The sequence below is a fragment of the Manacus candei genome, unplaced genomic scaffold, assembly GCF_025592945.1.
Source record: "Manacus candei isolate 608988 ecotype Guabito, Panama unplaced genomic scaffold, ASM2559294v1 h1tg000007l, whole genome shotgun sequence".
NCBI classification, from domain to species: Eukaryota; Metazoa; Chordata; class Aves; order Passeriformes; family Pipridae; genus Manacus; species Manacus candei.
This window is the reverse complement of record NW_026138055.1, coordinates 7,268,954-7,282,240: the sequence shown is the minus strand read 5'-3', so window position 1 is coordinate 7,282,240 and position 13,287 is coordinate 7,268,954. Positions and strand designations below refer to the sequence as shown.

The 13,287-nt window shown below is 46.9% G+C and overlaps 1 protein-coding gene and 1 long non-coding RNA gene across 3 annotated transcripts in view; both read left to right on the top strand.

Moving 5' to 3' along the window:
• Nucleotides 1-13,287, top strand: part of LOC127482349 (uncharacterized) — a 91,388-nt gene that overhangs the window by 47,561 nt on the left and 30,540 nt on the right. The gene's annotated exons all lie outside the window — the stretch shown is intronic.
• The window catches only part of GATA4 (GATA binding protein 4), a 31,008-nt gene that overhangs the window by 9,255 nt on the left and 8,466 nt on the right, over nucleotides 1-13,287 (top strand). The window contains exon 2 of one of the 2 annotated variants that reach the window (XM_051812220.1): nucleotides 10,330-10,496. In XM_051812220.1, the coding sequence (XP_051668180.1) occupies nucleotides 10,330-10,496 (167 nt within the window). Of the gene's footprint in view, nucleotides 1-10,326; nucleotides 10,497-13,287 lie in introns of both variants that reach the window. The other variant, XM_051812211.1, reaches the window with a different exon arrangement.

Below are 13,287 nucleotides of genomic sequence, written 5' to 3'. Positions count from 1 at the left end.
GCCTGCCCTCCCCATCCACTTCTATTCCTAAACCCACATCCCAGTCAGACTCTGCCACCTCCCTTCACACAAAATCAATAACAACGGGTGAGCAGGTTAATTATAATCACAGAATAAACGCCACGGTCTCAAAGTTCACTCAACTCCAGCAGCATTTCGAAAACGAGCGGACGACGCCAAGAAACTTTCATTGATTCCTCCGGGGCAGGTGTGGGAGTTTGAACCTGTCCCCAGGCTGATCTTGATTTGAGACCTGCTCAATTTTCCTCCTTATCTCGACTTTCGCCTATCTTATAATGCCTGTTATTTTAGATAAAAAGTCCAATCAATTGAGTTAGAAAAACTGCAAGTTATATGTTGCCCTGATAAGTTCGGTACCTGCCGTTTTATTGGCCTGGGCTGTGAACTGACCTCTGCAGATGCTTTATTGGCCCTTCCTCCTGTCCTGCTCAGGGGCTGAGTTGACTTAACATCCAGAATAACTAATAAAAGAGGAAAAGAGAAGGGCCAGGGGTTAGACAAACTCACTGTCCCCTCTAATGGCATGAGCCATAGTAAACACCTTTTTTGTTTATCCCTGGCTGGCATCCCACAGGGAAGCCAAAATCTGGCCTGGCTTATGGTGGAGCTCCTCTGAGTGGGATTTATCAGTGTAACACCTCCAAACTGGAGGCAGAGCCTGTGACTAAATTAGTGAAATTAGAAGAAAACTGGGACAGGGGTTTGGATATGTCAATATTGGCCAGTGCCATCATTCTCAGTCATGGGCTGGACATGTGGAGCCCAGCGTATCTCATATATTCCTACACATGGTACATACATGATTTATGTTCATAAAATGGAGGCTTTTAATGTATCACATATGTTTTACATATACGAAGTGAGTTTTTAAAAATATATGTGTGTCTGTGTGGGTTATATTTGTGCACATATGTATAGATATAAATGCACACATGATTCTATATGTTCTATATAGTAATATAATAATAATAATTTTAATAGCAAAATCAGAGAGAATTGATTGGAGATTATTCTTATCTTGTTACAAAGGCATTCTTAAGGACAATCCTGGCACCCTTGCCCTTGGAAGGGGGGTTGGAACTATGAGATTTTTAAGGTCCCTTCCAACCCAGACCATTCTGTGATTCTATGGCATGGTATATATATATATATGTATATACACACACACACACATATAATAATAATAATACAATGGACTGTATTCCTACAAGAAGGACCTTGCCCATTTGACTTGGATAAATGTCTTTCCTTCTGATCTGCACCAGCCTGGGGAAAAAAGCCACCCCAACCTTTGAGTTTCTGGAGTTGCAGAAATGCGGGTCGGAAGATCTCTAGTCCAGTCTCCTGTTTGAAACAGGACAACCACCAGCAGTGGCTGAGGGTAGTGGTGATTTCATGTGGATGAGGCTCGGGAATGCCCAGGGATGGACACTACTCTAGCTCCTAAAGAAAACCAAACAGACCACGCTCTTCAATCACTGGTGGTTTTTGGGGTTGTCCTGTGCAGGGCCAGGAGTTGGACTTGATGATCCTTGTGGGACCCTTCCAACTCAGGATGTTCTTTGACTCTGTATCAGGGCTCCTGACACAGTCCAAGCACAGACCACCTGAGCCTGACCCCAGCATCTCCTGGTGCAGCTCCTGGGGAGCAGTTTGGATGTGACCACTGCAGATTGGGGTCTCAGAACATCTGAACATGACTGGACTCTGTTGGCCAGGCTTAGGGTGAAGGTTCACTGGTTACCCGGTAACTGGTCCAGGTTCACCAGTTACCCTGTAGCCATAAGGCCAATTCCCATGGCTCAGCCACAGAACAGCAGCTTGGCATGACTCCACAGCACACCTGCTTGTGGTCCCCTGTGGGTTCACCATGTACAGCTGCACGTCAGCCGTGATCCTTTACATGTGCTCGACTCGGGAACAGCTGCCCAGGTGGGATCATGGCATTGCAGACTCCAAGCTTTTCTGATCTTCTACATTTTTTCCCCTCTGTCCCTTCCCTGAGGTCATCAAAGAAGAGTCTCTTGTCGGACAAGTCCATTTGGAGATGGGCCATATTTCAAGGAGGATAACACTGAGGCTGTTTTTCCCTAGTCAAAAGAGAGAAAGACCATTTCCAGATGCCTTCTGCCAAGCACACCCCAGGCTGTGGATGGCCCCATCCTGCCCATTCCCTGGGCTCTTCTCTGTGCTAATCTGAGATTTGTTAAAAAATATTTGGACAGTCGATAAGCAGAGGAATCTCCTGTTTAACAGAAGAGCCCCAGATATTTACAAGTGTAAGAATTGTAAGTACAAGTAAGGAAGGGGAGGTCACCTTGGTGGGTGGGATCAGGCCTGAATCTCAGCAGAAGGAAACAGACCTTGGAGTTCACTCTGGCACAGCCTGACAGTCAGCAGAAGTTGCTGTTGGACACCAGGTTGCTATCAAAGGGGTGGCCGTGTTCCAATCAAAAGACCCTGCATCCTTGGGGATGTCTGCATTCCTGTACCCTATAGAGCAGGCTGTGCACCTTTGGGATGTGGAACATGGTACTTCAGTGTGGAGGTCGACTGTCCCTCCACTCAGCACTGGTACAACCATTGGGATTGGTGGTTTGGGGTCTGGTGGTTCTGGTGTGCTGCAGAGCTGTGAGTGCTTTTCCGAGCAACCAGGTTGGCCAGTCCCCAAGGACCATCTCCTGCCCCTTCCTACAAACAGTTTGTTTAGACGTGATTTAGAGGCATCCAGGCTGTTTCCATCCACCCTTCTTCCACCCATTTCTTGCCTCCATACTTATGACTGTGGCCTTTGAAAGCTGTCCTCTTGCCCCCCTACAGTTTTGCTCCTTCTCAAAGGGGAAGAACATTGCCACAAAGAGATGAAAAGCGTTGTTCAAGGGAATCTTTTTGCAGAGCCAAGACTGAACTCAAAGCCAGGCCCAGAATTTGACCAACTGTGTCCCTCTTGCACATGATCTCAGCTGGTCCTTTGGCTGCTTCTACCTCCACTGTCCTTCAAATCGGAGAAAACATATCCATAAAGGAAAGGAGTATTCCTGGCTGCTGGCAATGGTGTGTGCCACAGACCTTGGCTTGCCTCAGGCAGAGGAGGGAACGTTGCAGAGGAGGGACACAATGTTCCCTTTGCCTTGACAGGAAACATTTGGCCTGGGAAGGATTGCACAGGAACAGTCTCTCCGTGGTGTTTCACGAGGCGAGGGAAAACCAGCTTCCTTTGCCTTTTAGAAAGCCAGACTGGAAGTTGAATGTTTCATCAGCAATCAGTAGGGTCTTTATGTTTTCAGAGGAAAACTGTTGGGTCCAGGCAGCCAACTGAGTACACAACCATTTTCTCCACCATAGACGTGTCAGATAAACCCTAAACCTTTCTGGGACAGCACCAAGCCATTTCTGTGCAGCTGCACAATGGTGCTTTTTGCTTGAAACCATATTTCTGGCTAAGCCTGGGGAACTTACCTGTTTCTCCACTTCCTGCAGATCATCAATCACACAAGTGATGCCTTCTGTTAATCCAGAGCAGGGGAGAGTAGGGAGTCACATTCCACCAGCACCCAGCCCAGTGATGGGCACTACTCAGACAGGCGTTGTTCTGCTCTCCCTACATCTGGGTCCACTAGTCTTTAAAACAGTGGGGCCTTGGATGAATCTCTCCCAAATTCCGTCAGAGGGGAAACAGGCAGAGAAGGGGGAGGTGGCAAAAAAGCCAGTGGACAGAACCTGTTTTTACAGAAACACGCTCAACTCCATTAGCTCCATTCTCAGCTTTCTGATCCCAGCCTGTGTGCTGAGCTGATGACGTCCCCATGGACAAAGGACAGCTTTACTTTGGCTCCCCCATACATAAATTTGGGTTTTTTTATTTACAGTCACTCCCTGCCCTTCTACTTTTCCTTATCCTTGTTTTGCTGTTACCTTCCTTTCCAGTTCAGTCCTTCTCCACCATGGTCTTGGACCGAGCAGCACTTTTAACTGCTGTGATCTGACCAGAAACATTTTGGTGGTTTTTTTTCCCCCCTTGAAACTTTGGCTTCTGGAATTGTGCAATTTATGAGAACATTCCAAAGAAATAGAAGATACGACTTTGAGCTCCACTACCTGCAGCAAAATACCGATTAAAAGGAGACTGAAAGGCTTGTAGTGTAGGAATGGTTTCCATACCATCACTTTTTAATGGAAACAATCTTGGGATTTGGGACAAAGCAGCTGGGAATACTGAATCCTTTTCCCCCTTGCCATGCTGTTGTGGCTGTCCCCTGAAGCAGAAGGTGAGAGTGTCTTGGATGGAATTCCAGTGTGTCCATGCCCTTTGCCTCAGCTGCGAGTGCCCCTGAGAGTCCATTTGGAATTTGTGTATACACAGGATCGTGGCTCTCACCTCTTATCATAACAAATTGTTTTAGGAAACTGCTTCTCTGCTGGGAAAACTGCTCTCAGGGTCTGTTTAGAGCCTGTAAGTGGCCTGACTGTGTTTGAAGGACAGCTTCTCCTTTGTTGAGTTGCTTCATTGGGTTGAGAAGACACTTCTGCAGGGGGAAATGTTGATATCAAATATCTCTCCAGCTGTAAACAAAACTCCAGTGCTGTATTAATGGAAGTCTCTTTCCATTCCTCTTCACCCAGGGGGGTGAAGGCAGGAGGGGGTTGGAGGGAAGCAGAAGGTAGACAAACTCATTGTTTCTCATGTGGGAGGATCTGACCCAAACCAGTGTAGGGAGGGCTCTTTGTCCCCTTCCAGAGGCTGGTTTGGGAATAGAAACTTATGAACTGGGTGCTGGCTCTGAGCTGAAGGATTCAAAGTCCTTCCTTTTTCTGTTTTTATTTCTTTGGGTCCTGATCCATCAGTTTCATGTGTTCGAGATGATCCCTTCATTGCTAATAGATTTCTCTGTAGAGTCATGGAATCCCAGAACAGTTTGGGTCAGAAGGGACCTTGAAGATCACCTTGTTCCAACCCTCCATACCTTCCACTAGACCAGGTTACTCCAAGTACCATCCAACTCAGTCTTAAACACTTTTAGAGGTGGATTGTTTAAGAAAAGCCCAAAGATCTTGACCTAGGAGTGGACATAGTGTCAGGTTGGCAGAGTTGGGGTTTTCAGAGATGGTGGAAAGGCCCAGAGAAGGCACTTCAAGCCTCTCTCTAGACTCAAGCCCTGGACAAGCTCCCTCTGATCCCCAACTGACTTGTTGCAAGAGGATATCTGGTTTTCCTGACTGGGAAGGCAAAAGTCCTCAGGCTTTGGGTGAGCCATGTCCTCGATCAGAGATGCTGTCATGACCTTCCTATGCTAGGAAAAGTGCCTGTAGGGGTGGGCTGGCCGTGCTCAGATCTGCTCTGTTGTTGATCCCAGCATTGTCTCTAAAGGTTGATCCCTTCAGACCTGGAGGTGGATGTGAAGGACCCCTCCCAATGACTAAGAGTCATGAAGGACCATATCCAAGAATTCTTTTTCCCTACAAGACCCCAGCACCCCACTTAGGAGTTGCTCCTGGCTCCCTGGGGACTGAATGTCCCATTGTGGAAAGTATTTCTGACATGAGTGTGCTCAAGGCCTCACCCAAGATTAGGAGGCTGTTGTGCAACACACAAGTGACATTTCCTGCCCTGGAGACCTTGCAGTGCCCATAAACTGTAGGTGTGAGGGGAAAAAATCTCCTTTGACAGAGCAAGATGATGACCAGGATAGGGATGGGACACAATCTGTCCTCTCCACTGGTCATTCAGAGACATTTCATGATCTGCTTTCACGTGACAAGCTCCTTCATTGACTAAAGGCAGGGTTTTATGAAGAATTAAGTAGAGGGCCATCAGCATTAGTCAACACCAGGAGCCTAGCCCATAAAATGATCCAAAGACTGATATTATACAAGATAAGGCCTCTACAAAGGCACGTGGGGGAGTTCAAAGAGGAAGATGAGGCCACTCAGCAAACACAAGGCTACTCCAGCCATGAGCTGGCGTCCTTCTCAGCCTGATCAGCAAACCTTATCCTTCCCCCAATCCTGTCCCACTGCTGGCCATACCTGGCTTTGGGAGAGGGAGTAAATCTTTCCAGCAGAAAGGCTGTTACAGAGGTCACCGGATGGACCCATAAATCTCCATTATCAGGCAGCGGCTCCTGTGCCACGGGACGGAAATTATTGCCCTGAGTGTGACTGGGGGAGCCTTTCCTTCCCCCCTCATTGTTCAGGGCCCTCCGGGAGCCGCTCGGGCAATTTGCTGCCTGAATAAACGTTTCCTTTCCCGGCTGCTAAGTACAAGGAATAAGTGTCAGGAGATCTCATAATGCCAGGATTTAGAGCTCCAGCCCCAAGACAGAAGCCAAGAAAACACTTTGCTGCTTTTTCCTGGGGAGTCTCCCTAATCCCCATTATTAATAACAGTGACAAATTAAACAATTAGTGCACTTGAAGCCCAGTGACCTCCATGCCCAATATAGCTCAGACTGATGGTGCATCCTGGTTCCTGTGGGCTTGGAGCCCTGGGAACATTTGGGTTTCCTAGGTCTTGGACACCCACTCACAACAAACCACGTGGGCTGTGGGTCTTCAGGTGATATCTTCTCATTATTTTGGAGACCCTCAGGTTTTTGAGAGCAGGTGTGGCTGGAAGGACAGCTCAGAAAGCTCCCCTTGAAAACTTCATCCCTAAATTTAGTGATGCCATGAAATCATATATATATATATACATATATATATATATACATATATATAATTTCTTTGAGAAAGAAACCAGTCCCTTGTCTTCCTTCTTTGGGGCCCAAATATCCTTTGTTAATTAAAGGACATGCACTAAGCCCATGCCATCTTCTCTAAGCCAATATCCAGCAGTGTCCAAGACATTTCCTTTGCCATCCCCAAGCTCGCTTTGGAGCAGGTGAGGATATTTTTCCTCCAGGTGGTATCTCTGGAGGTCAAGGAGCTCTGAGAGGGCTCCAGGAATGTTTTTAATGAGGTTGCACTCCGTGGATGTCATCTTCTGACTCAGCACAGGGTGGTGCACGTAGGGGACGCACCCATCTGATATGGCCCCGTGATTAGGGAGAGCCACCCATCGCGTGGAGCCTCCGTGTGCCCTGGGAACAAAGTCTGTGCCTTCCCCGTCTGATTCCTGTTTAAGAACATTCCCAAGGATCACCTCTGTCTGCAGCTGAGAGGGAAAATCGCACAAATATTTATTATTATTACTATTATTATTTATTGTTATTATTATTATTATTATTATTATTATTATTATTATTATTATTATTATTATTATTATTATTATTATTATTATTATTATTATTATTATTGGAAGACGACGACTTCTAGAAAATTAAACCAGTGAAAGTCTGGATGGGAATCTGAGTAATCTGGTCTAGTGAGCAATTCACCCATGGGAGGGGGTTGGAAGGAGATGATATTTCAAGTCTCTTCCAACCCAAAACTTTCTGTGATTTTATGTTTCTATGATTCTATGCAAGTCCCTCAGGAGAGAAGTTCCAGTTCAAATCCCACGTAAACCGAAAAAAAAAAAAACAAAATCAAAACCAAACCCACCAAAGAAAAAGGGAAGAATACAGCTCAGACAAATACAGATTGGAAAGGAGAGCAAGTCTCAAGACTGGTTTGTACTGGTGTTTTGGATGTCTGATGGCAACCACCAGTGAAAATAATGTGGGCAAATTAGCTGGGTGCCACACAAACTCTTGGGAAATAACACTCAGCAGCAGATTTGATTATTTTCAGAAAACAGGAGACTTACACTTTGCCTGGTTTCTACTCCACATCCTCTTCTTTTTTCCTAAAAACAGAAATATGCCCATACTTGACATTTCTTCATATCAAAATCATTTTAAGAGACCTTCTTATTGAAGAGCTACTCCAATTCTTAGCATTTCTGAGAGACATGAGGGATTTCCTCCTTTTTATTTGATTAAAAACTTCCATATTTTGTTTTTCTGGTAGAGAAATGTCCAGGAAAGATTGTATTTTGTAGTTAGTCACACAACTCAAATCACTCAACTTTCAACTGTTGCCTTTTGATTACCTCTGCTCTGCTAAATTCTCCCTGGATTATGTCCACAGCTCTGTACTGAATTACTTTCAAAGAAGACGTGATTTTTCTCACAGGACAAAAATTACTGTGAAAATAATTTGCCTTTTTCTTTGGAAAACGATAATCAAAAACCTCGACAACTTCTAAGATGAAAAAAAAAAAAGTGAAATGTTTTCCTTTCTTGAGATTTTTCAAGGAAATGAGTTCTTTCCTGACCAGCTGTTCCAATCCCTTCTCTTTTCAAAGGGAATTTATTTGATCTAGATTTTGGCTGTAACTCAATTGCCATTTTAAAGGGGAAAGCGAGGCATTATGGTTGTGGTATCACTGAATCCATGTGGATAAAAATCACCTGGAGGGATTCCCGTCTCTTTGAAACCACCAGGATTGCTCGAGAGTAATTTTCCTAAGCTGCTGAGAAGATATTGGATTCCTGCTTTTCTGGCTCCAGAGCCCCTTGGATACACTCATGCACTGCTTTCTACCATTTCCTCATGGGCACATGGTGTAACCTCTCAGAATTTTTAGCCTGATTTTCTAGGCAGAATCAGGTTCCTGTAAATCTTTTTCTCTGGGTCTCTGTTTACTGGCGCCACTTCATTATTTTTATAATCCTTTGGCTCCTCCATGGTTATGCAGTTTCCTGCAGATTTTCCAAAAATAGTCTGGGTAAAAGAGAAAATAAGGCTGATGTCTGAACATAACCCCTGCTGGATATCAGAGAATCCACTTGAGGTTGAGACAGCTCGGCAAGAAGCCAAATTTTTTCGGTTTGCTCCTTGGGGACCTATTGTCTTCCAGCAGGAAGATACTCATATATGAGTATCTCATATATGAGATACTCATATAACAAGCAGGTGGACAAGCACAAAATGCAGTGATGTTCTTGGCTTCTTGAAGGCTTTGTAGGGAAGGGTGAGCTGATTTATGTCTTTCCAAATGATGGTGCAGTCGAGGTGTGTTGTGCTGACCTCTGCATCGCCTTGCAGATGATCTGGACCTCCCACAGTCAGAGGGATTGGACTGGCCCAGCCCAGGGCAGTTCATAGAATCCCAGGACAGTTTAGGATGGAAGGGAACTTAAAGATCATCTCCTTCCAAACCCTATGCCACGAGCAGGGACACCTTCCACTATCCCAGGTTGTTCCAAGCCCCATCCAACCTGGCCTTGGACACTTCCAGGGATCCAGGGGCAGCCACAGCTTCTCTGGGCAACCTGTGCCAGGGCCTCACCACCCTCACAGGGAAGAATTTTTTCTTAACATCCAATCCAACCCTGCTTTCTGTCAGAGTGAAGACATTCCCCCTTGTCCTGTCACTCCAGGCCCAATTGTCCCCGCTCTCATATCACATCTGCAGCTGAGCCTGGTGCAGGATGAACCAGGAAGGTGATGGGTGAGTGCACCAAGCCCTGGATAGTGACATCAAGCACGATGGAGATTTCCATCAAAAGCTGAGCCTCTGACATATATTAATGCCCAATGATGCCTCTTATCTGTCAGCCTGAGCTGGGGTTAGAATCACAGAATCATGGAGTATTTTTGGTGGGAAGGAACCTTAAAGATCATCTTGTTTCAACCCCCTGCCATGGGCAGGGAACCTTCATGTTGCACATGTGGATTTGTGTAGCTCAGGAGATGCTTCTCTTGCAGAGAACAGGGAGGAGGCACATGAACATCTCCTCCCTTGTCTCTCTGCAGCCCTTCCCCTTGGGGAAGGGCTGGGAGGGAGTTGGGATGGGATGGGTTGGGTGAGGAGCATTTCCATGGGGGAGCAGAGCACACAGCACAGCCTTCCTGCCCCACTGAGATGCTCTGGCAGCTCTTTGATGTTGGAGCAGTTCTGCTCTGTGGGTCCAGGCCTGTGTTTATCCATGGTCACAGGAATTTGTCTGGATTGTAAACACGGCCGTTTGCCTGTCCCAATCTGTTTGCCCTGGCTATGTCCAGTCCTGAAAATTGGATAACGTCAGAGCAGAAGGGAAGGTTTCTATTTCTGTCTCCCGGTATCCGTGTCCCAGCACATCCCTGCTGCCACTGAAGTCCTGCAGCCAACACTGTATGGCAGGGAAAGGAGTCCCTCTTCCCAATAACCCTGGGGGCTTCCTTGGGAAAGGAAGAGTTGTTTCTTGCAACCTACAAAACCTGAATGCTTTGTGATTTTTTTAAAATGTCCTTTCTGGGTTAAGCTGAGAACCAGAGCAGTAATTAAATGTATGGCCACCTAATTAACCAAGTGTTTTCCCTTCTCTCCCGCCATGGCAGCAGAATTCTTTGACGATTATTCCGAGGGGCGAGAATGTGTCAACTGTGGGGCCATGTCCACCCCGCTCTGGAGGAGGGATGGCACGGGGCACTACCTCTGCAATGCCTGCGGGCTCTACCACAAGATGAACGGCATCAACCGGCCCCTGTTCAAACCCCAGAGGAGGCTGGTAAGTCCCGATCACACAACGCGTGTGGGGTGAGGATGAGGCACAGACCTGGGCTAGCTGGAGGTGACAGCGATGTTTCAACTCCTTGGATCCCCATCTGCCCAGCTTAGGTGGTTTTGGTCCAGATTTCCAAAATAAGTCAGATTTTCTCGTGCTTGTGACAGTCCAAGGCCTTGTACTGTCCAGACCAGTTCTCCAGGCACTCAGGCCAGGCAGTGCAAGGGGCTCTAGGACAAAGAGCAGTACTTTGGTGTTGATTTAGCAACAGCCACTCTTTGCTGTAGTATCCCTCTTACCCCTAGGGTCCTTATTGCCTGGTCACTGCTGGATGACCCCTCTCACTTCCTGGTGACTGGACACCTTTTCTGGATCCCCTGCTCCTGGTTCCATTGGTTGAGCTGAAACAGAGCTTGAGGGGTAGGTCAGGGTATCCCAAAATCTGTGGAGTCAGGGTGGGGTATGCATGAGGAACCTGGGGGACAGAAAGGTTCATCCTGGAGAAGAAAAGGCTTTGGGGTGACCTAACTGTGGCCTTCCAGCACCTGAAGAGAGCCTACAAGGAAGATGGAGAGAGACCTTTTACAAAGACATGGAGTGACAGGACAAGGGGGAATGGCTTCACACTGACTGAGAGTAGATTTAGGTTAGATATTAGGGAGAAATTCTTGGCTGTGGGGGTGATGAGGCCCTGGCACAGGTTGCCCAGAGAAGTTGTGGCTGCCCCATCCCTGGAAACATTCAAAGACGGGTTGGATGGAGTTTGGAACAACCTGGTCTAGTGGAAGGTGTCCCTGCCCATGGCAGGGGGTTGGAACAAGATGAGCTTTAAGGGCCCTTCCAACTCAAACCATTCTGGGATTTTATGAGCTTGACATTGATATCCCATCTGTCCCTGCCCATTTTGGTGAGGGACCTTTGGGAAGGTCTCTGTGTCCTCAGGGACACGAGTCCATCACAACCTCAGGCAGAAAGGAGCCACCGAGGCACCCCTGAGAGCCTGTTTTCCCAATCCTTGTCTTCCACGAGGCTCCATCACCAACCTGCCCCGCCCTTTGCGTCGCTCAGACCTGTCTGTGCTCAAACCCAGCCGTCCCCTGCAAGCGTCAAAAATGCCACCGGCAACTCGAGCGCTGCCACCAACCACAGACACCCAGCGCCCTCTTGTGAAAACCCCTTCCAGACACTGCACCGACCGATCCAGCCAGGATTTCGCCTTGGCACCCAGGACCTTCTCTCTCTCGTTTCCTGGCCTACAGATTATCTGTATAGTCAGGAATGGCCCATTGGGTATCAGGGTTGGTCCTTTACAGCAATGGATCTCTGCACAGTCTCGGGATAAGGCTTGGAAAACTCCATAAGAAATATAAATCCATGAGTTGTGCAGATCCTTATGCGCACTTTCGTCACTTGGCTGGGCAGCTGGCAATCTAGAAATCTTGCAAAAGTGGCCAAATTTCTGCTTTTTCCTCCAGAATATAATTTCCATGAAGAAAAGGAGGACATGTCTCTGGATGCAACACAGGGGTGTGGTGAAAGTAATGCCAACTGATCTGCCTAAATAAATATATTCAGTGCAAGTGACTTGGTTTAATCTGTGACTGTGTAATCCAGTTTTTTTTTGAGACTGAGATATTCCAGAGAGCCCTGCTAGGGGAGATCTTTGCCTTTGCTGCAAGCTCTCTCTTAAGCTCTCACTCCACTTATGATCAAAGCTAAAATATGGTGAGATTACAACTAAAGTTTGGTTTCTATGCACCAAAGGGGTTTCCAGCTTTCAAAGTCTTAAGAAGTACTCTGAGTTTCAATTTTTTCTTGTGCTACAGCTGTAGATTAACTGATCCTATTTAATAATGAGGGAAAAGACATGGAGAGAAAGCTGTGGCAAAGATCACAGAGGAAATTCCCGGTAGCTGCCAGGTCCTCATCTCCCAGGCTTTCACCCTATTACACAGATGCCAGCTGTGCTGTTCAGGGCTGCAGAGCTGGCTGGATGTCCAAGACCACCAGATTTCCTCCCTGTAGGCTCCTCTTCATGAGAACAGACATTATCACACAGCTCTCATCCTTCTGTTCAGTCCCAAATTTATCAGCAAGCAAAGAGGGAATTTGACCCCTGCCCATTCAGACTTTATCCTCAGCCTCTAAGAGCTGAGCTTTGAAGGATGCTGGGAAGAGTCAGGCAGGTGTAGAACATGTGGCTTTTTCTTCTTCCACCTCTCACTCAGCTTCCAAGCTCAAAACTTGTATTTTTTATGTTTTTAAGCCCATTGTTTTCTCCTGTGGCCTTTTAAGCTAAACCAGTTCACCCAGATAGGGAACTTCAGAAGGTCTGTTCCCTGCACATTAGTGGGGATTCCTATCCATTATCCCATTGACTTTTAGGAAGACAATGCTGCTGGAAGCTCTCTTTTTCTTATCTTCCTCTCAAGCCACATGAGTCACATCACATAAAGCCAGAAAGGAGTATGTAACATTCATGGCATTGAAAACATCCTCTTGGGATAGCCATGATGCCTGGAAAGCGAAGGGTTTGGAAGTCTGAAAGGGTGGGACAGTCTGAGATCCAGACACCTTAGTGTAAGTGTGTACAGGTGTAGAGGGTCTCCAAGCTGCTACTAGATCTACTGGCAGTCTGGGCCTCTGTTCAGGTGATGTGTGATTCTGGAGAAAAGGAGGCTCGGGGGGGACCTTCTCACTCTCCGCAACTCCTGACAGGAGGGTGGAGCCAGGGAGGGTCCGGCTCTGCTCCCAGGGGACAGGACAAGAGGAAATGGCTTCAAGCTGTGCCAGG